At 40.0% G+C, this 24,063-nt stretch overlaps 1 protein-coding gene and 1 long non-coding RNA gene across 2 annotated transcripts in view; both read right to left on the minus strand.

Moving 5' to 3' along the window:
* Nucleotides 1–10,280, minus strand: part of LOC123751080 (uncharacterized) — a 51,769-nt gene extending 41,489 nt beyond the window's left edge. The window contains exons 1-3 of the mRNA XM_069328555.1: nucleotides 9,878–10,280; nucleotides 3,740–3,867; nucleotides 2,334–2,485 (exon numbers count right to left, since the gene is read on the minus strand). Of these exons, the coding sequence (XP_069184656.1) occupies nucleotides 2,334–2,485; nucleotides 3,740–3,867; nucleotides 9,878–10,280 (683 nt within the window). The remainder of the gene's footprint in view (nucleotides 1–2,333; nucleotides 2,486–3,739; nucleotides 3,868–9,877) is intronic.
* Nucleotides 1–24,063, minus strand: part of LOC138366954 (uncharacterized) — a 367,457-nt gene that overhangs the window by 341,644 nt on the left and 1,750 nt on the right. The gene's annotated exons all lie outside the window — the stretch shown is intronic.

The raw sequence follows: 24,063 nt of genomic DNA on the forward strand, positions 1-24,063 counted from the left end.
AGGTAGGTCAGTGTGTATTATGTGATGAGCAGGTAGGGTTAGTGTGTTATGTGATGAGCAGGTAGGTCAGTGTGTGTTATGTGATGAGCAGGTAGGTCAGTGTGTTATGTGATGAGCAGGTAGGGTTAGTGTGTGTTATGTGATGAGCAGGTAGGGTTAGTGTGTTATGTGATGAGCAGATAGGGCAGTGTGTTATGTGATGACCAGGTAGGTCAGTGTGTTATGTGATGAGCAGGTAGGTCAGTGTGTGTTATGTGATGAGCAGGTAGGGTTTGTGTGTTATGTGATGACCAGGTAGGTCAGTGTGTTATGTGATGAGCAGGTAGGTCAGTGTGTGTTATGTGATGAGCAGGTAGGTCAGTGTGTTATGTGATGAGCAGGTAGGTCAGTGTGTATTATGTGATGAGCAGGTAGGGTTAGTGTGTTATGTGATGAGCAGATAGGGCAGTGTGTTATGTGATGACCAGGTAGGTCAGTATGTGTTATGTGATGAGCAGGTAGGTCAGTGTGTGTTATGTGATAAGCAGGTAGGTCAGTGTGTGTTATGTGATTAGCAGGTAGGTCAGTGTGTTATGTGATGAGCAGGTAGGTCAGTGTGTGTTATGTGATGAGCAGGTAGGTCAGTGTGTTATATGATGAGCAGGTAGGTCAGTGTGTATTATGTGATGAGCAGGTAGGGTTAGTGTGTTATGTGATGAGCAGGTAGGTCAGTGTGTGTTATGTGATGAGCAGGTAGGGTTAGTGTGTTATGTGATGAGCAGGTAGGTCAGTGTGTGTTATGTGATGAGCAGGTAGGTCAGTGTGTTATGTGATGACCAGGTAGGTCAGTGTGTTATGTGATGAGCAGGTAGGTCAGTGTGTGTTATGTGATGAGCAGGTAGGTCAGTGTGTGTTATGTGATGAGCAAGTAGGTCAGTGTGTGTTAAGTGATGAGCAGGTAGGTCAGTGTGTTATGTGATGACCAGGTAGGTCAGTGTGTTATGTGATGAGCAGGTAGGTCAGTGTGTTGTGTGATGAGCAGGTAGGTTAGTGTGTGTTATGTGATGAGCAGGTAGGTCAGTGTGTGTTATGTGATGAGCAGGTAGGTCAGTGTGTGTTATGTGATGAGCAGGTAGGTCAGTGTGTGTCATGTGATGAGCAGGTAGAGTTAGTGTGTTATGTGATGAGCAGGTAGGTCAGTGTGTGTTATGTGATGACCAGGTAGGTCAGTGTGTGTTATGTGATGAGCAGGTAGAGTTAGTGTGTTATGCGATGAGCAGGTAGGTCAGTGTGTGTTATGTGATGAACAGGTAGGTCAGTGTGTGTTATGTGATGAACAGGTAGGTCAGTGTGTTATGTGATGAGCAGGTAGGTCATCACCAGGACTGACCTGGGGACATGTTTAGTGCAGCAGTAGTTACTGGTCATCACTAGGACTGACTTGGGGACATGTTTAGTGCAGCTGTAGTTACTGGTCATCACCATGACTGACCTGGGGACATGTTTAGTGCAGCGGTAGTTACTGGTCATCACCAGGACTGACCTGGGGACATTTTTGGTGCAGCAGTAGTTACTGGTCATCACAATGACTGACCTAGGGACATGTTTGGTGCAGCAGTAGTTACTGGTCATCACCATGACTGACCTGGGGACATGTTTAGTGCAGTGGTAGTTACTGGTCATCACCAGGACTGACCTGGGGACATGTTTGGTGCAGCAGTAGTTACTGGTCATCACCAGGACTGACCTGGGGACATGTTTAGGGCAGCGGTAGTTACTGGTCATCACCATGACTGACCTGGGGACATGTTTAGTGCAGCAGTAGTTACTGGTCATCACCATGACTGACCTGGGGACACGTTAAGTGCAGCAGTAGTTACTGGACATCACCATGACGGACCTGGGGACATGTTTAGTGCAGCGGTAGTTACTGGTCATCACCAGGACTGACCTGGGGACATGTTTGGTGCAGCAGTAGTTACTGGTCATCACCAGGACTGACCTGGGGACACGTTAAGTGCAGTAGTAGTTACTGGTCATCACCATGACTGACCTGGGGACATGTTTAGTGCAGCAGTAGTTACTGGTCATCACCATGACTGACCTGGGGACATGTTTAGTGCAGCAGTAGTTACTGGTCATCACCAGGACTGACCTGGGGACACGTTAAGTGCAGCAGTAGTTACTGGTCATCACCATGACTGACCTGGGGACATGTTTAGTGCAGCTGTAGTTACTGGTCATCACCATGACTGACCTGGGGACATGTTTAGTGCAGCAGTAGTTACTGGTCATCACCATGACTGACCTGGGGACACGTTAAGTGCAGCTGTAGTTACTGGTCATCAACTAACCTGGGGGGGTTGTTCGCGCAAGTCTCACCACCCATGGAGAGGTACAGTGTTTCATTCTTCAGGTATGGGTACGCCATCGCCTTGTTAACGTACGTGCCGATATCCGTGTCTGAGGCGAGGAAGCAGTCGTTATGTTGGCCGATCCTCGCTACCTGCCCCCCACAACGGTACATTGATCAGTTCTTCATGCACTCACTCACCGTAGAATATATTATATATTTATATAATAACAAGTAACAATATTGTTTTATGATAAAATTTCTGAAGTTCTGCCTGTCAATGTGTGAGACAGTTGTAGTTGTCTGACCTAGTGATTGTTGTCTGAACTAGTGTTTATTGTCTAAACTAGTGATTGATGTCTGCACTAGCGAATGTTGTCTGCAATCGTGATTGTTAGCTGCACTAGTGATTGTTTTCTGCACTAGAGATTGTTGTCTGTACTAGTGATGGTGTGGTTGTCTGCACTAGTGATTGTGTGGTTGTCTACACTAGTGATTGTGTGGTTATCTACACTAGTGATGGATGCTGATGTCTGCATTCTATTGGATGACTGTTAGGTGTGTTCTTCAAGCAGGAGGAGTGGGTGACTATTATGGGTGTTCTACAAGCAGGACGAGTGGGTGACTGTTAGGTGTGTTCTACAAGCAGGACGAGTGGGTGACTGTTGGGTGTGTTCTACAAGCAGGACGAGTGGGTGACTGTTGGGTGTGTTCTACAAGCAGGACGAGTGGGTGACTGTTGGGTGTGTTCTACAAGCAAGACGAGTGGGTGACTGTTGGGTGTGTTCTACAAGCAGGACGAGTGGGTGACTGTTGGGTGTGTTCTACAAGCAGGACGAGTGGGTGACTGTTGGGTGTGTTCTACAAGCAGGACGAGTGGGTGACTGTTGGGTGTGTTCTACAAGCAAGACGAGTGGGTGACTGTTAGGTGTGTTCTACAAGCAGGACGAGTGGGTGACTGTTGGGTGTGTTCTACAAGCAGGACGAGTGGGTGACTGTTGGGTGTGTTCTACAAGCAGGACGAGTGGGTGACTGTTGGGTGTGTTCTACAAGCAGGACGAGTGGGTGACTATTGGATGTGTTCTACAAGCAAGACGAGTGGGTGACTGTTAGGTGTGTTCTATAAGCAGGACGAGTGGGTGACAGTTGGGTGTGTTCTACAAGCAGGACTAGTGGGTGACTATTAGGTGTGTTCTACAAGCAGGACGAGTGGGTGACTGTTAGGTGTGTTCTACAAGCAGGACGAGTGGGTGACTATTAGGGGTGTTCTACAAGCAGGACGAGTGGGTGACTGTTAGGTGTGTGCTTCAAGCAGGACGAGTGGGTGACTGTTGGGTGTGTTCTACAAGCAGGACGTGTGGGTGACTATTAGGTGTGTTCTACAAGCAAGACGAGTGGGTGACTGACTGGAGTGTTGGTGAAAGCTTCACTCGAGATGATGGGTGAGGTTCGCTCGAGAATCTTCTGCTTGTAGTATGGAGTCCGCAGTTGGATTTGCATGCAAGTAGATATGGAAATAATATTTGAAGGTTTTTCTATAATATTTAATGTAAAACAGTTTACGTTAATAATTTTTTTAAATAATAAAAAGCTCATAGAATGAAAAAATAATTTGAGATTTAAAATTAAATTTTAAAAACATTTTACTAATTAACCAAACTAGTGTGACACTCCTGGCACTGTCCCCCAGTAGCATCCACAACACCATAACAATGGATAAATCTTGTTCAAAGACTTGATAACTTTGCAGATAAACACAGTCGGATGGTAGACTTCACTGAACCCGACGTATCCCTGGTAAGTATAAGTAATTATCAAAGACAGTCCCAAGCCGTGAGGAAGAAGATATACCACCGCTCTCTTACGTAGCAACAGACAAACGTTAAAAGAAACATATCCAGAATTCTGAGTCCAAATCTTAAGCGGGACAGAAATGTTTTGGCGCGTTTCGTATCACCTAATGCATCTGTTCACCATGAAATAAATTGGTACACAGAAGTTTTACCATACCTGCTACACAATTACCATACCTGCTACACCTCTATCTGTGTATATATCTCCATTAACATACCTGCTACACCTCTATCTGGGTATATTTCTCCATTACCATACCTGCTACACCTCTACATTTGTATATATCTCCATTACCATACCTGCTACACCTCTACGTTTGTATATATCTCCATTACCATACCTGCTACACCTCTACCTGTATATATATCTCCATTAACATACCTGCTACACCTCTACCTGGGTATATATCTCCATTACCATACCTGCTACATCTCTACCTGTGTATATATCTCCATTACCATACCTGCTACACCTCTACCTGTATACATATCTCCATTAACGTCTCTCTCTCTCTTAGAGGTTATGGATCTCTTGAAGCTCTTCTGCTTCCGGACAGTAACCGAGGACGCAGCAGGCGTTTCCCCTCTAGATTAATTTGACAGTTGAGAGGCGAGCCGAAAGAGCAGAGCTCAACCCCCGCAAGCACAATTAGGTGAATACATAAACACACACACACACACACACACACACACACACACACACACACACACACACACACACACACACACAGAGTGGTTGACAAATAGAATGCATTAGGGAGTGATGTGGTGGAGGCTGACTCCATACACAGTTTCAAGTGTAGATATGATAGAGCCCAATAGGCTCAGGAACCTGTACACCTGTTGATTGACGGTTGAGAGGCGGGACCAAAGAGCTAAAGCTAAACCCCCACAAGCACAGCTAGGTGAGTACACACACACACACAAGTGCAGGGAGAGAGGAGTAAACCAGGAAATCGCATCCCCCAACACAACAGTCCCAGGTATAAGTGGGGAACCCACAACCAGCATCCCAGCAACACCAGAAGGGAGATCAACACCACCACTCCCCTCTGCATAGAAATCCTCCCTTCCCCTCACCCTACCTGCCCCCACCCAAATGCTCACCCAACCCTCCCTTCCCCCACCCCATTCTGACCCTATAACCCCTCCCCCATTCCCAATATGTCACACCTCCTGCCTTCCCCCCCCCCCTGTTCCCCTCTCTCCCTTCATCCAATACCCTCCCCATCCCTCCTCCCCTTCACCCTGTATCCTCCATGTCCCCCCTATCTCCTTAACCCACACTCTACCTGTCCCCCCTTCCCTTGCACCCCCACCCCCACCCCAAAATCCTCTGAGACCCTGCAAACCACTTCACAGATCTTCTCACCCAGGGAACAGCTTTTCCCACCGGCAGAATGCTCGCCAAGAAGGGGACTAGAAAATGAACAGAAGAAAGTGAGCTTCAAGGCAATGTACACTAACATAGATGGGATTACAAATAAAACAAGTGAACTCGAAGAATGGGCACCTAGAAGAAAACCCAGACATAATAGCACTTACAAAAACAAAGCTAACGAAAACCATAACAAACGCATATACAGATTGCTCAGAACAGGGGAGAGGGGATTACCCATCGCCATGCCAAATGTTTGTTTATAAAATGAATCATTAAAGCTGAAATAATTATCTTTAATGCACAATTTTGTAAGTTCAATAATGGTGTTAGTTGGCAAAGTTAAATTATACCTTGGGAGTATATGGCATATACTCTGTGGCATATAGACTTTCCAAATGGCTTGTCCAAGTCTTGTCTCCAGTAGTAGGTTCCATTTCCAACTCACACATAACAAACAACTTGGACTTGGTTAACAAGTTGTCTAGTTTGAAATTAAATTATGATTTTAAACTTGTGAGTTTTGATGTGATGGCTCTGTTCAATAGGGTTCCTGTTGATGATCTGTTGTCATTCTTACGGGATCTACTCCCAAGGTATAATTTAACTTTACCTACTAACATCATTATTGAACTTACAAAATTGTGCATTAAAGATAATTATTTCAGCTTTAATGATTCATTTTATAAACAAACATTTGGCATGGCGATGGGTAATCCCCTCTCCCCTGTTTTGAGCAATCTGTACATGGAATGTTTCGAAACAAATATCCTTCCCAGGATTTTACCCTCAAATTTGCTTTGGTACAGGTACGTTGACGATATTTTATGCCTGTGGCCGGTTAACCATGACGAAACTGATTTTCTCAATCAAATTAATTCGCTGGTTCCGTCAATTAAATTTACAATTGAGAACGAAGTGAATAGTGTTCTGCCTTTTATAGACATCATGATTCATAGAATTGGTAGGAGATTCAAATTCAGTGAGTATAGGAAACCTACCAATGTGTGCTCGTATGTACATTTCTATTCAAATCATCATGTTCAGGTCAAGCAGGCAGTTTTGTCTGGTATGTTTCTCAGAGCACTGAGAGTTTGCAGTCCGGAATTTTTCGACGAAGAAATAGCAAATATATTTGAAATTGGGAAGAAGTTAAAATACCCAAAATCGATCTTGGATCTTGCGTTTGGTCAAGCAAAAAGGACTTTCTACAAACAGACTACTAAGTCTTAACCAGAACTGAAAAATTCGTTGGTATTACCATATTCTGAGGGTCTAGTAAATCTTGCCCCAGCCCTGAAGAACTTTAATATTAATCTAGTGTTCAAAAATGATAATACACTTAAGTCCATGTTAATTAAGAACTCGCCCTCGCCTGTAGCAGATTGTGTGTATTCCATCCCTTGTAATGAGTGTGCATGTGTTTACATCGGCCAGACAGGTAAATCTCTTTCCTCGCGTTTAAAACAGCATTCATATGTTATTCGTACAGCCCAGCAATCCAGTGCATTGTATTTACATTCCAGTTTATGTAATCATTCTATCAACTTCACAGGGGCAAAATGTATTGTTAAAAGTAAGGATTTTGTTGTACGAAACGTGATCGAGTCTGCTCTGATCAAACATTGTAACAACAGCCTTAATGTGAGCTCCGGTATGTACAAGTTGGATCCCTATTTAAGCCTCAATATAGCACGTCAAAACAATATAGCAATCATTTAACACGTATTGTGGGACATTTGGGACTTGACTCTATTTATATAATTATTGAAGTAATGAAAATAATTACGAAGGACCACCCGCTTTTATAGTAAAGAGGGAAACGAGTAAAATGTGATCATTTGAAATTCCTAGAGGAACCAGTAACTATGGATAAATACTAGAAATTATAATCACTTGAATAATTAATGGGCTGTATAAATAATTTACTTGAAACAAAGCCTCAAACACCTACATTGGGGGGTTATTGCTAGAACTTCATATATGTCTAGGAACTAATGCGGTTCGTACATTAGTTCATTGTGTAATAACCTAATCCTATGACCAATTAGAGAATCAATAGGGTATTTGTCACCAACAAGAATATAGATTATGAACATCAGAAATTAATGATTATAATAAACACGTGTTAAATCCAGTGCACAGTGATCAATAGTGATAATCCAATACAGATAATTTGAATAATTAAAATATGGAAAAAGGTCTTAGCTTGAAGACGTTTTCCAAGACATCAATCATGAATCATCCTCGGAATCTCCGGAATTCTTCATGGAACACTGGGAGATGAATAACACGGGTAAAGTAACAGCTCGGGGAATTCCTCACACGCAAGCTGTAAATTAAGATATATTACGTAGCAACATATTAGGCTACTAAATATCTATATTCAAGAAATTGGGAATGGAGAGTAATAAATATACTAACATGTGTTTTATTTATGTCGCTCGGCATGACGACAAGCTACCCTGCTGTAAACAATCTCTAATAATGCATCAAAAGGGAATATGTGTACTTAGCTAATAGGGCACTGTATAAGTTGAAGCTTGCCGAAACTCGTGTCCCAGGCTCTAGCGTCGCAATGGCGAACACATGGTGGCTAGCTTGGCCTAGATGTCGACGCGCTTCTCTGGCCTGTCACGATGGATTACACGGAACAAATTGACAAGTTCCGGGCTGAATGTCAAGTTAATTCTTGTTGACGATTCACCACAATGTATCCTATGACACTGACACCAAACGAGTTGCTCAATTCCGCAACAAGTCTTCACACCGCACTTTGGAGCCTTTCCTCTAACACCGACGCCTCCACACCCTCTCCGATTAATGGCGTCTCTCCCTGCCCCGCTCCGCGTCCCGCATTTGCTACACAAATTATTTACTACGAATAATATTATTTCTCGCAGTTGCGGCTAAAATGCTTGGATAATGACGGGTTTATAATTCTCGGGAGCTAAATATTATTACTTGCTCGTTTTACGATGCTAAACGAGCAATGGAGTATGATTTTAATTCTCTCCATGACATTCACGTGTGACGTTAAATTTATTACCAGATAACAGTTGTAACTAGAAACGCTTGATTTGCCATTATTTGGGAGTCAGGTTATCGGTAAATAATTATCACACAGAACACTGTTGTTTTTAGAGAATCAAACTCAATTCTCTGACACACTGGATATAAATGTGTTTATTTTGGTAGAATCTGAGGCAATACTGGTGTTTGGTTATGTAAGAATTCTAGCATTATTGTACAGATACAATTATTAGTTCATGTGAACTCTACAGTTGGTTAATATTAGTTACTACAGTAATTAGTAGATTTGAGTAATAATTAATAATAATACAACAGTGTTGTATTATGTTGGAAATTTCCAACATAACTCCGGGGGAAGATTTATCGGGTCGCAGTGTAATGTTGAGTACTGACATACCTATCCTGAAGTTGGTATCAATATTAGTATATTAGTATGTTAGTATGTTAGTACACACATAACGAATGTCCCGTATTTGTCAAGGACATACAAGAAACTTGAGTCTTGCAGATTTCATGTTAAATGGAACATGTTATTATGAATTACCTAAAGCTAATAACTAAGAAGGCTTACAATAAACTCTGTGACTGGTGTCGTTATGACATGTTATGTTTATGTTACTAAGTCTCAAAGTCTGTAAACTCTCAGATACTCTAGACAAATAATGTTATTTATAGCCTATACAACAATTAAGAATTTAAATCACACAATTCAAATAACTGAGAATCTACTGTGATAAGAATGTCTTGGGTCATAGTGACTTGTAATGATTTGTTACTTGACATCACACCACAGTATCATCATGGTTACTTAAATTGGATGGAAAGGGATTTGCTCTTGGTCAGAGCTGTAATAGGCTTGCAGTTTCCGCTTGCATTGTTGAGCAGCAGCTCTAGTGGGGTGGTTGCTCGGTGGATCAGAATTACTGTCCTCGGAAACTACTGGTGAAGCTGGTTCTGGCAAACACTCTCGTTCTGCTAGTTCGAGAGGTACCAACTTCTCTAAAGTTTTTAGGGTAGTGTTGCCTCGGCATAAAACTTTCACTACTCTCAGGATACCTTGATGATCTGGATGGATGGCAACAATTTTGCCTATGGGCCACTCCGACGTTGGTCCATCACTGTCGACTAATACTAGGTCCCCTGGTTTAAGTTGTACTTTATTATAAGGACTCGAAGCTCCGTAGTGGTACTCTCGTAGAGCTGTGAGGTACTCTCGAGTCCACACCTCATTCCACCTTTCAATGACTCTTGAGAGATGTTGGTAACTTTCTACCAAGTCACTTCTGGTTACATGTGAGGGGTCGACGGGGTCCTCTTCTGCTAAAGGTATGAGAGGACTCAGCAGACCTCCATGTATCAAGTGTGAGGGACTCAGAGGTTCTCTTTGTGAGAAATCATCGGACAGGTATGTTAATGGGCGATTGTTGAATCGCGCCTCGATTTCCACAACAATTGTTTGGAGTTCGGAGTAACTGATTTTTTGTCTATGTAAGGTTTTTCTTAAACACTTCTTGACAGTGCCTATCATTCGTTCGTAGAACCCACCTTGCCAAGGGGCTCTTCGAGCTATAAATTTCCAGTGACATTGTCGTCTCTGCAGGACTGATTGTACTTCTGGATGACTCCACACTTCTCGCAGACAGGCTTCTCCTGCCACAAAATTGGAACCATTGTCCGATATCATGAGTTTGGGACAAGATCTGCGAGCTGCAAATCTGCAGAAGGCTTGGATGAAGGCTTCAGCGCTCATATCTGAAGTCACTTCTAAATGTACGCCTCTAGTAGTAGCACACGTAAAGAGGCAAATGTAAGCTTTCACTGGTATCTTATCTGGGTTGCCAGTGAGAAGCAAGGCTCCTGTGTAATCTACACCAGTGGTTTCAAAAGGACGAAGATGAACCACTCTTTCTTCTGGAAGTGGTGGAGGTCCTGGGTAAGGACATACTCTAGTATCGTATCTTTTGCAGATTACACAGAATTTAATAATTGACTTGACTGTCTGACGACCTTGAGGAAGCAAAAATTTCTGTCTAAGGTCGGTGAGAGTATCTAACACTCCACCATGTAAAGTACCGTATTGATGGTGATGTAAAACTAGAAGTTTGGTGATGATGTGGTGACGTGGTAGAAGAATTGGATTCTTAGTGTCCAGATCAATTTTTGCATGAAGCAAACGTCCTCCACACCTTAGTATATTATGAGTGTTGGCATCATACCAGATACCTAGAGACTTAGTTAATTTATCTGGTAGATTTTCATATTCGCTTCCATATGTCTCTTGTTGTGCACGTTTGATCCAGTAGAGAATAGGATTGGGAAACTTATGTCGGATTCCTATCTTAGCAAGAAAGTCAAACACATGTGCGGTCACTCTTAATAACTTACTTAAGTTAGAATAATTGTGAGGATCAATGGATAAGATTCGTTGAGGTTCTGGTTCTTTCTTGGGAGTGGTGATATTTGTCACTATGACATGTGGCTTTTGTTTGGGCCACTGACCACCAACAAGCCATGAAGGTCCATTGAACCACAGCGAAGACTTGATGAGTTGTTTTAGTGTTAATCCTCGAGATAAATAATCTGCAGGATTGTCCTTAGTAGGAACATGTCTGAATTTATACCCAGAAGATAATTCATGAATTTCCCTAACACGATTACTGACGTAGGGAGTTTTATTATTGTTGTTTCTTACCCATTGTAAGACTGCCTCATTGTCTGACCACACGACAATCTCACCAAAGTGGATATTATTGAGTGTCTTAGTCAAGCAATGAGCCAATCTTACTCCCACTAGCAATGCAGTCAACTCCATTTGAGGTAAAGATCTCTTCTTAATGGGAGCAACTCTTGCTTTAGATGTAAGCAAAATTGATTGTGCACGATTAACTAAGTAGGCTACAGTGCCATACGCTTTGCCAGAGGCATCGCAGAAAACGTGCAAATTTGTGGGCAAGTTTGGTCCTGAAGCATTACGAGGAAATTTCAAAACACCTAACTGATTAAAATCCGTTGAGAGTATCTGCCATTTAGCTTGTAACTCACTTGGTAACGGATCATCCCATCCCATATGTTTCTGCCAGCACCCCTGCATTTGGAGTTTGCCCCTTATTAATATAGGACTAAGTAAGCCTAAAGGGTCAAATGGTTGACTGACAAACGAGAGCAATGTTCTCATGGTAAGGGATGAATTATCGGTTTGTACTGATTTGACATTCATCTCGTCAGTACTTGTGTTCCATTCCACACCTAGAACCTTTAATTGATTGGGTACCTGATAACCTGGAAATTCTTTCTCGATTATCTGGTTCAGTGATTCATTATTTGAGGCCCATGACTGTAGTGGCATATTGGCTCCTAATAACTCACGGTTAGCCTCATGGTAGATTTCTACCAAATTGGTTTGATCATTTGTAGTTCCCTGGAAATTGTCGACATACAAGTTGTCACTAATGTCTGCCTTATAAGGACTATTTGACTTCCTCAAATGTGTGTCTAATGTTGCTTGCAATAGAAACGGGGAGGACGTCGCTCCGAATAATACTGAGGCAAAACGATATGTGATGATATCACTGTTGGGATCCAGTGGGTCCTAAATCCAGAGAAACTTAGTGTAATTACGATCCTTCCTCCTACTCGTAGGAAAGCTTTACTGATATCAGCAGCATAAGCGAAAATACCAGTGCGGAATCGTAACAGCACATCATGTAGCCTTTGAGTTAGGCTAGGTCCTGTTTGGAGACATTCATTCAAAGACACACTGTTTGGCTTCACTTTAGCGCTACAGTTGAAGATAATACGGATAGGTGTTGTCAATGAATCTTTCACCACAGCGTGATGAGGTAAATAATGACCTATTTTCCGGTCATCGTTATCAACAACCTCGATGAATTTACTGTTGAGTTGTTGTTGGATTAGTTGATGATACATGTTCAGTTTGTCTGGCTGTTTCTGTAGTCTTGTTAATTGAGACTGCAATTGTGAGGCTGTCATAAAGTAATTAACTGGAAGTTGTGGATGATTCAACTTCCATGGGAGTCTTACCCAGTATTGTTTATCTTTATAGACAACTGTATCCAGATATTGCTGGTAAGTCCACATATCATCAGGGCTTGGTTGCTCAGGGATAATACCTAAAGTGTCTAAATCCCACAGACAATGTACAGGTGGGTCAGACTCAATATCTTCAGATATTTCTCTGAAATGTAGGGGTGACTGTTCCAAGCCTAGTCACGCCACTATTATGTTGTTAGATTGTTGGTTTGTTGACGCTGGATTTTGTTGGAAAAGCACTGGTCCAGTAAGCAATTTGCCTCCAGCAGATGACAACAAATTCATTCCATGTTGTCTGGTGCATCCCGTTATAAATTTATAATAATGATCCGCGCCTATAAGTATTCCAACATCAGTGAGGCAGTCAGAATTTATTTTGTAATCTGCTAGCCTCATGCGGTTTCGTTTAAGATATTTCGCAGTGCGAGCTAATCCTGTGACCTGCAGGTCTGTAGGAAGTTTATCTACTACTACCGCTTGTATTGGACTAGTGGAAGATCCAAGTCTCACTAATACCTTAACTACTTGGTATTCACGAGGTCCACTATTAGTCAAGAAACCAGAAATATTTAATCTCACACTTTTGGCAGGTTTTAATTTTAACTGCTCTACTAACTGTTGTGTAATGAAGGTTTTCTGTGATCCTTGATCAAAAAGACCTTTAGTGTTAACTCTAGATCTCCTGTTTATTAGTCTAAGTTGAGCTGTAGGCAGAGTGGTATTATTGCCTGACTCAGTAGCAAGTACATTTATTTCTTGATGCACTTTGCAATATTGTACTGTGGTAGAATTCATGGAATTCTCCCCAGTTGTCATGGATTGGGTAGAAGTTTTTCTACATAAGGCGTAGTGATGTACACCTTGCTTGCATCTACTGCATGAACGTAGTTGTACTACACATTTTTTGGGATCATGAGAGCCCATGCACTTGGTGCACTTGTGTATTTCTTTTAACCGTTTAATCCTAGTATTATAATTAGGATAAACAGAGCATTGGTAGGTGGCATGTCCTTGATTACAAAACAGACACCTTCTTTCTTTGGTTGACTTGGTCTCTTTAGCAGACAAGTCATTGGTTATCTCAGAAGGAGACACCGAATAAGTACCTACATTACCACTCCTTTTTCCAGTGGATGGAGCAGTCTTAGATTTATACTTATTAGACTTATTCAAAGTCTGTTTGGGTTTGACTGGAGTGTCAGCATTAGTTGGTTTAGACTCAGGTTCAATCTTATCATGGGTCTTCAACCTGTTAACCGTTATTCTCAGTCCCTCGAATATTTGGTCAAGAGTGAGAAACTCGGTTTTATAGTGTGAGCAGAGCTCTGTTAAGACATTTCGAGGTAATTTCCTCTGCAAAAGTAACTTGATTGACCATTCTGAGGCTGGTATATCAACTTTAGTACCTAAGGCCTTTACAAGAGACTCTACTTCTAGTCTGAAGCTTTGAAGTGACTCTGGTCTGCTATTTATTTATTTATTTATTTATTTATTTATTTATTTATTTTTTTATATATATACAAGAAGGTACATTGGGTTTGTGAGAATACATTGGATAGTACAGTATTTACATTCTTGTAAAGCCACTAGTACGCACAGCGTTTCGGGCAGGTCCTTAATCTAGCAGATAATTTTAAGTAGGTAATTTCAATCAGAATTGATAAATGATAAAGATACATTACAAGAGAAAAATGAGATGAGAGAGATAAGTAGGTATATTAAAGCACATTGTTATATTAAAGCTCTGATTAATTACATTGACAGCTTGATTAGTAATTTAAACAAGGTTAATAGACACTATACAGAAGATTGACAGCACATATAAGACAGCAATATCACAATGGTAAAGATGTTCAGATTGGGTACATAAAGATTGGGAGACTGGGGAGCAAAAGATACAGATAAACAAGATTTATAAACACCATACAACAGATTGGTAGCACATATAAGAAAACAGCAATGATCACAATGGTAAAGATGTTCAAATTGGGTACATAAAGGTTGGGAGATTGGGTAGCAATTGATACAGTGCAATTTTAAGGCAAAATGTGAAAAACTATGAAGATGAAATTTGGTACTTTTTAGTATTGATTTTGAATGATGTAAAAGTTGGACAGCTTTTCAATTCAGTAGGGAGTGAGTTCCATAAACTGGGTCCCTTTATTTGCATAGAGTGTTTACACAGATTAAGTTTAACTCTGGGGATATCAAAGAGATATTTATTTCTGGTGTTGTGATAATGGGTCCTATTACATCTGTCCAAGAAGAGTTTCAGACAAGGATTTGCATTTAAGAACAGGGTTTTGTAAATGTAGTTGACACAAGAGAATTTGTGGAGTGAGATTAATTTAGCATGTTTAGGGAGTTAAACAAGGGGGCTGTTTGTTGTCTGAAAGCAGAATTTGATATTATTCTGATAGCAGATTTTTGCTGGGTGATGATGGACTTGAGGTGGTTTGCAGTGGTTGAACCCCATACACAGATACCATAGTTGAGATAGGGATAGATTAGTGCATCATATAGAGAGATGAGAGCAGAGTTAGGAACATAATATCTGATTTTGGAGAGTATACCAACTGTTTTAGAGACTTTCTTAGTTATGTGTTGTATGTGGGTACTGAAGTTGAATCTCTTGTCTAGGAATATGCCAAGAAACTTTCCATCATTTTTATTGCTAATGTTTACATTGTCAATCTGAAGCTGAATTGCATTTGTAGATTTGCTTCCGAATAGGATGTAGTAGGTCTTTTCTATGTTAAGTGTTAGTTTGATGGTTGACATCCATAAGTGGACATCCATTTGGTGCATTCAGATCTAGCAATTGATAATAAAGGTTAGCTATACTCAACTCTTTGTTGCAATAGTTCAACTTCAACAGTTTTATAGCTTCCTCATAATTACTCTCAGTGAGAGTTAGGTTATGTATGACCTTTTTAGCCTCTCCTTTGAGAAGACTAAGCAGGTATGAGAATTTAGAAATCTTGTCAAGAGACGATTTCTTATGTATATGAACTTCAAATGAAGTCCAAAAATTGTCCCAATTTTCTGTATCCAGTCCTGTAAATGTAGGTAAGTCTAAAGTAGGTAAACGAACCTCTGGTAGTTGGTTACTGAATTGAGACATAGTATTATTTGTATTGGATTTAGATTGTTTTGCTAGATTAGGTAGCATGTAAAGTTTATCTTGAGTCTCATCTTCATACTGGGCAATATCGTCTATAATTTGACCTAATTCATCAGGATCAGTTTCTATGGTATTCAGTAGAGCAATATAAGACTGACTTGTAGACCTAACTTGATCAAATTTCAGATCAGCTACTCTTACTGATGTCTCTAATTGATAAGAGTCAATGGAAGTTTCTTTAGATAAGCCCTCAGACTTGTTAATTAGTCTGGTTAAATGACCTTTAAGGCCAATATAGGTTCTCCTTAATTGTTCAGGAGTAGCCATGTTGGTCTTAGGTCCAAACTTCATGGGATTAGAATAAGTATTACTAATGAAGCTTGGGTACTTGTTCATTAGTTGACAAGTAACATTAAATGTAGCCTAATTTAATGTGGCTAATTTATACTCTACCTCACTTGAGGTTAAATGTACCTACCTAACAAGAGATAGCTAACTATTTTCAGCAATGCTCGAACTACACCATTATCTTTCATCCGGTTAGCTCTTCTATATCACCATTAGATGTAATGGTGACCATTCAGCAATACTCAAAATAGGCACACACAAATTAATGAATACAAATGAAATAATATGGAGACACTCCAATCAGAGTTATCTCAAGGTTTAATCCCACCCTTGATAGGGTCAGTACAAATGGTATAATACATACACTACTGACTAGCTTAAGTCTAGTCGTGATAATTCCTACCTAAGAAACTATAAATTTATTTAGTCTGGGCTTGTGCCAAATTCAGCACAATCTCAGCCTAAATTCTACCTAATAAGATTGGTAAAGATTATTGTGGTGCAGTAATGTGAATATAATTGTGCTGTATTTTTGTTTGTTTTTTTGGATTTTATAGTTTACAAGTGTGCACTTGCACACACAAGTGAAAACAATTATGTACAGTTAAGTTTGGCTTGCTAGCCACAGCCGTTTGTGATAGTTGATGGTGTTGATCAATTTGTCAACCACATGCAACCTAGACTCACGTGACAGGTGTACACCATCTCTGGCCAGGTTTTGTCTATATGGTCTGGCTATAAATTGGATATAAGTGGCATCCAATCTCACTCGTTTTTTCAGCCTGAAATTTATGTACTTAGCAGCTCTCTGGTAGTATTCTGGTGTTACTCCCCAATGATTATCTTGACTTGGTTGGCGAGGTTCCACTAACGTGAATACTACCGAATTACTGAGGAGCTTGAAAGAAGAAATTATGGCTTTAAGGTGCTTGATCACCTCAGCTGGATGACGAGTAGGATGGATGTCATTACCACCTAAGTATATAATGGTTAGATGGTGAGGCCACTCTAACGCAGGTGTTAGTGTGGAATTGTTATAAAGGTTATGAGCTGTTGCTCCTGGTGACCTAAAGATTCTTACTTCAGTATGAGGTATAGGTCTAAGTGTTGTGGGTAATTGACTGTGTCCCACGAGTGTTACCCTATACATGAGGTGAAAGTAGCAATGAATTGGTGTGACTTTGACTAACCTATGTGTTACGCTGTTGGTAGACACAATTAATTAAAATGATTAGTCTAGACTACATCACACAGGGATTAGTTATTACTAATTAGTATTTATAATTATAATTTATGTTTATCCGGTTCGAAGGACCATAATGTGGGACATTTGGGACTTGACTCTTTTTATTTAATTATTGAAGTAATGAAAATAATCACGAAGGACCACCCGTTTTTATAGTAAAGAGGGAAACTAATAAAATGTGATCATTTGAAATTCCTAGAGGAACCAGTAACTATGGATAAATACTAGAAATTATAATCACTTGAATAATTAATGGTATAGGTCTAAGTGTTGTGGGTAATTGACTGTGTCCCACGAGTGTTACCCTATACATGAGGTGAAAGTAGCAATGAATTGGTGTGACTTTGACTAACCTATGTGTTACGCTGTTGGTAGACACAAATAATTAAAATGATTAGTCTAGACTACATCACACAGGGATTAGTTATTACTAATTAGTATTTATAATTATAATTTATGTTTATCCGGTTCGAAGGACCATAATGTGGGACATTTGGGACTTGACTCTTTTTATTTAACTATTGAAGTAATGAAAATAATTACGAAGGACCACCCGTTTTTATAGTAAAGAGGGAAACTAATAAAATGTGATCATTTGAAATTCCTAGAGGAACCAGTAACTATGGATAAATACTAGAAATTATAATCACTTGAATAATTAATGGGCTGTATAAATAATTTACTTGAATCAAAGCCTCAAACACCTACATTGGGGGGTTATTGCTAGAACTTCATATATGTCTAGGAACTAATGCGGTTCGTACATTAGTTCATTGTGTAATAACCTAATCCTATGACCAATTAGAGAATCAATAGGGTATTTGTCACCAACAAGAATATAGATTATGAACATCAGAAATTAATGATTATAATAAACACGTGTTAAATCCAGTGCACAGTGATTAATAGTGATGATCCAATACAGATAATTTGAATAATTAAAATACGGAAAAAGGTCTTAGCTTGAAGACGTTTTCCAAGACATCAATCATGAATCGTCCTCGGAATCTCCGGAATTCTTCGTGGAACACTGGGAGATGAATAACACGGGTAAAGTAACAGCTCGGGGAATTCCTCACATGCAAGCTGTAAATTAGGATATATTACGTAGCAACATATTAGGGTACTAAATATCTATATTCAAGAAATTGGGAATGGAGAGTAATAAATATACTAACATGTGTTTTATTTATGTCGCTCGGCATGACGACAAGCTACCCTGCTGTAAACAATCTCTAATGATGCATCAAAAGGGAATATGTGTACTTTGCTAATAGGGCACTGTAAAAGTTGAAGCTTGCCGAAACTCGCGTCCCAGGCTCTAGCGTCGCAATGGCGAACACGTGGTGGCTAGCTTGGCCTAGATGTCGACGCGCTTCTCTGGCTGGTCACGATGGATTACACGGAACAAATTGACAAGTTCCGGGCTGAATGTCAAATTAATTCTTGTTGACGATTCACCACAATGTATCCTATGACACTGACACCAAACGAGTTGCTCAATTCCGCAACAAGTCTTCACACCGTACTTTGGCGCCTTTCCTCTAACACCGACGCCTCCACACCCTCTTCGATTAATGGCGTGTCTCCCTGCCCCGCTCCGCGTCCCGCATTTGCTACACAAATTATTTACTACGAATAATATTATTTCTCGCAGTTGCAGCTAAAATGCTTGGATAATGACGGGTTTATAATTCTAGGGAGCTAAATATTATTACTTGCTCGTTTTACGATGTTAAACGAGCAATGGAGGATGATTTTAATTCTCTGTATGGCATTCACGTGTGACGTTAAATTTATTACCAGATAACAGTTGTAACTAGAAACGCTCGATTTGGCATTATTTGGGAGTCAGGTTATCGGTAAATAATTATCACACAGAACACTGTTGTTTTTAGAAAATCAAACTCAATTCTCTGACACACTGGATATAAATGTGTTTATTTTGGTAGAATCTGACGCAATACTGGTGTTTGGTTACATAAGAATTCTAGCATTATTGTACAGATACAATTATTAGTTCATGTGAACTCTACGGTTGGTTAATTTTAGTTACTACAGTAATTAGTAGATTTTAGTTATAATTAATAATAATACAACAGTGTTGTATTATGTTGGAAATTTCCAACACATATGGCACTTGGAGATATTAATAGGAGCTGCCTCGTATGGGCCAATTGGCCTTCTGCAGTTACCTTCTTTCTTATAATTCCTTTCCTCCACTTATTTTTGGTGGTCAGGTGATCTGCCCAGGCGGATATAAAGGTCTGATTAGCAATCTTATCTATATTCTACTTTGCTCTGATGAAGGCAAATTAGCCGAAAACGCGTTAAGCATTTTCTATTTTTCACATGTGGTTATTCTGCATATATATATATATATATATATATATATATATATATATATATATATATATATATATATATATATATATATATATATATATATATATATATATATATATATATATATATATATATATATATATATATATATATATATATATGTCGTACCTAGTAGCCAGAACTCACTTCTCTGCCTACTATGCAAGGCCCAATTTGCCTAATAAGCCTAGTTTTCATGAATTAATGTTTTTTCGACTACCTAACCTACCTAACCTAACCTAACCTAACGTTTTCGGCTACCTAACCTAACCTAACCTATAATGATAGGTTAGGTTAGGTTAGGTAGGGTTGGTTAGGTTCGGTCATATATCTACGTTAATTTTAACTCCAATAAAAAAAAAATTGACCTCATACATAATGAAATGGGTAGCTTTATCATTTCATAAGAAAAAAATTAGAGAAAATATATTAATTCAGGAAAACTTGGCTTATTAGGCAAATCGGGCCTTGCATAGTAGGCTAAGAAGTGCGTTCTGGCTACTAGGTACCACATATATATATATATATATATATATATATATATATATATATATATATATATATATATATATATATATATATATATATATATATATATATGTCGTACCTAGTAGCCAGAACACACTTTTCAGCCTACTATGCAAGGCCTAATTTGCCTAATAAGCCAAGTTTTCATGAATTAATTGTTTTTTGACTACCTAACCTAACCTAACCTAACTTTTTCGGCTACCTAACCTAACCTAACCTATAAAGATAGGTTAGGTTAGGTTAGGTAGGGTTGGTTAGGTTCGGTCATATATCTACGTTAATTTTAACTCCAATAAAATAAAATTGACCTCATACATAATGAAATGGGTAGCTTTATCATTTCATCAGAAAAAAATAAGGGAAAATATATTAATTCAGTAAAACTTGGCTTATTAGGCAAATCGGGCCTTGCATGGTAGGCTGAGAAGTGCGTTCTGGCTACTAGGTACGACATATATATATATATATATATATATATATATATATATATATATATATATATATATATATATATATATATATATATATATATATATATATATATATATATATATATATTTATATATATATAAAACCAAATAACTCTTCCTCATGAGAGATTCGAATCTTAGATAGCCTGATGCATCAAACACGCTAGCATATCTAGTACAGTAATCACTTGACGGTGACAGACTGTACAAAAATGTTGGAAGATGTGAGACTTACCGAACATCCGACAGTCTCGCTATAGCTAGAGATCACTGATCGTTTTCATCAAATCAGTCACTACTGAAGAACACGCGAGCCTCAAATGTTCAGCACACTTTCTTAAACCACAAGTTATATGTAATCAAAGAACTTTTTTTTTTTTAGATATATACGAGTTGTTACATTCTTGTACAGCCACTAGTACACGTAGCGTTTCGGGCAGGTCCCTGGAATACGATCCCCGCCGCGAAGAATCGTTTTTACAACCAAGTACTCATTTTACTGTTGAGTTAAACAGAGGATACAGTTAAGGATTTACGTGCAGTAAATCCTCCCCGACCAGGATACGAACCCATGACAAAGCACTCGCGGAACGTCTTACCACTACACCACGGAGACTGGTGTAGCCTTCTTCATGAAGGATTAAAACCTTTGATAGCCTGGTGCATCAAACACATGGTCAAAATGGGCAGTTTAAAGTGTCGTGTCCTAACCTTCCAGAGGACCGAACATAGAAAACGGGACTGTACGTCACTTTGAGAGCCGCTTCCATTTTCTAGTACGATATTTTTTTGGCCCACATAAATAGCTCTGGGAAATAAATTCCGATGAAGACAAAATATCTTCAAGACTGTAGAGTGGCAGATAGAGTTTAATGCTGAAAGTGTTGGGTTTTGAGCTACGCACAAAATTCTTGAAGTCGTGAAGTCTGAACTCGAGATAAGTAGGAATCTAATTAAAAAAAATGAAAGCATAAATATACTGATTAAAGGAAATGACATAATGGAATTTATTTCCTGATGCTTCAGCAATAAGACGTCTATCGGAAATTATATGAGGGCCACTAACTCTCTTGTGGCCTCGACGAGGACAAGAAGCCGGCGGCTTGTCGAAGATGTCCCCATTTGTCCTGATGATTTTATCGAGGAGGATTTTAAACTGCAGTGGTGATTTGGCATTTACTGCTTCAGCGGGTAGGCGGTTTCATGGATTAATAACCCTGTGGGTGAAATCTCCTGTTCTCAGTCCTACATTGTGGTTTATCGAGCTTGAAGCCGTTGCTCCTTGTTTGTGTTAAATCTGACTTTTTAAAGAAAGCGAGATTACTGAAATAGAGGGAATACAAAGAACATATACAGCAGGCATAGACACGATGAAGCACCGAAATTATTGAATCGTCTCAAAGTTCTCAAAATGTATTCTCTAGAAAGGACACGAGAGAGGTATCAAATAATAGACACATGGAAAATACTGGAGGGCCAGGTCTCAAATTTACACAGGAAAATAATAACATACTTGAGTGAGCTATATGGAAGGAAATGCAGAATAAAGCCAGCGAAGAGCAGAGGTGCCAGAGACACCATCAGGGAACACTATGAACTTCAGAGGTCCTCAGTTGTTCAACATACTTCCAGCAAGTGTAAGAAATATTGCCAGAAGAAGAGTCTTCCAGAAAAAAATGGACACTTTTTTGCAAGAAGAACTCGACCAACCAGGCTGTGGTGGATATGTGTGTCTGCGGGCCGCTCCAAGCAACAGCCTGTTGAACCAAGCTATCACAAGTTACGCCTGGCCTCAGGCCGGGCATGGAGAGTAGGACTCCGAGAATTTTATTCAGGTACAATATCTGCCAAATTGTTCAGCATTTTAAAGGTTTCGACGGGATGAGCCCTGTCATGTCAGGTTTGTAGTGTTGCTAGCGCTGTGGCCCTCAGTGTGATGGTAAAGCTTCCTCCTTACCTTGCCTGTGTTGGGCCTCACGAGGCTTCCTCCTTACCTTGCCTGTGTTAGGCCTCACGAGGCTTCCTCCTTACCTTGCCTGTGTTGGGCCTCACGAGGCTTCCTCCTTACCTTGCCTGTGTTGGGCCTCACGAGGCTTCCTCCTTACCTTGCCTGTGATGGGCCTCACGAGGCTTCCTCCTTACCTTGCCTGTGTTGGGCCTCACGAGGCTTCCACCTTACCTTGCCTGTGTTGGGCCTCACGAGGCTTCCTCCTTACCTTGCCTGTGTTGGGCCTCACGAGGCTTCCACCTTACCTTGCCTGTGTTGGGCCTCACGAGGCTTCCTCCTTACCTTGCCTGTGTTGGGCCTCACGAGGCTTCCTCCTTACCTTGCCTGTGTTGGGCCTCACGAGGCTTCCTCCTTACCTTGCCTGTGTTGGGCCTCACGAGGCTTCCTCCTTACCTTGCCTGTGTTGGGCCTCACGAGGCTTCCTCCTTACCTTGCCTGTGTTGGGCCTCACGAGGCTTCCTCCTTACCTTGCCTGTATTAGGCCTCAGGAGGATTATACAGCTGAGTAATGGTCACCCAACTACACAGTGGACATAAGTTCACACGATCATGTACACAGAAGGCTGAGAAATTTAACCCAAGGAATAAGAAACTTGTCTTATGGAGATGTTGAAAACACCGAATATTACTTTCTCTTAAAAGACTAAAAGTATAAGGTGACATAATTAATGTACATTAATGAATAAAATAGTATAAAAGGGGACATAGGCTTGATTAATACATCAACACAAAATGTGACTCTAAACATTGGATATATGTATTGAATAAGTTTAAGTTCCAGACAAATCTGGGTCAATACTGGTGTCCGGTCTTGTGGATTTATGTACCAAATTAACAGGTAATATAATAGACGTGGAATTGTTTCCAGCGTAGGTTAGACATATATATAACTGAGTCTGTGTGTATGTAAATAAGAGCTGCCTCTCATGGACTAATATTTTGGCCGTATAGCAGTGTCCATTACTGTGTTATGTGTCCCCCTGGATGTGTTCTTATGTGTCCACCTGGATGTGTCCATTATTGTGTTCTTATGTGTCCACCTGGATGTGTCCATTATTGTATTCTTATGTGTCCACCTGGATGTGTCCATTATTGTATTCTTATGTGTCCACCTGGATGTGTCCATTATTGTATTCTTATGTGTCCACCTGGATGTGTCCATTACTGTGTTCTTATGTGTCCACCTGGATGTGTCCATTATTGTATTCTTATGTGTCCACCTGGATGTGTCCATTATTGTGTTCTTATGTGTCCACCTGGATGTGTCCATTATTGTATTCTTATGTGTCCACCTGGATGTGTCCATTA

This window comes from Procambarus clarkii, chromosome 2 (genome assembly GCF_040958095.1).
Source record: "Procambarus clarkii isolate CNS0578487 chromosome 2, FALCON_Pclarkii_2.0, whole genome shotgun sequence".
Taxonomy (NCBI): domain Eukaryota; kingdom Metazoa; phylum Arthropoda; class Malacostraca; order Decapoda; family Cambaridae; genus Procambarus; species Procambarus clarkii.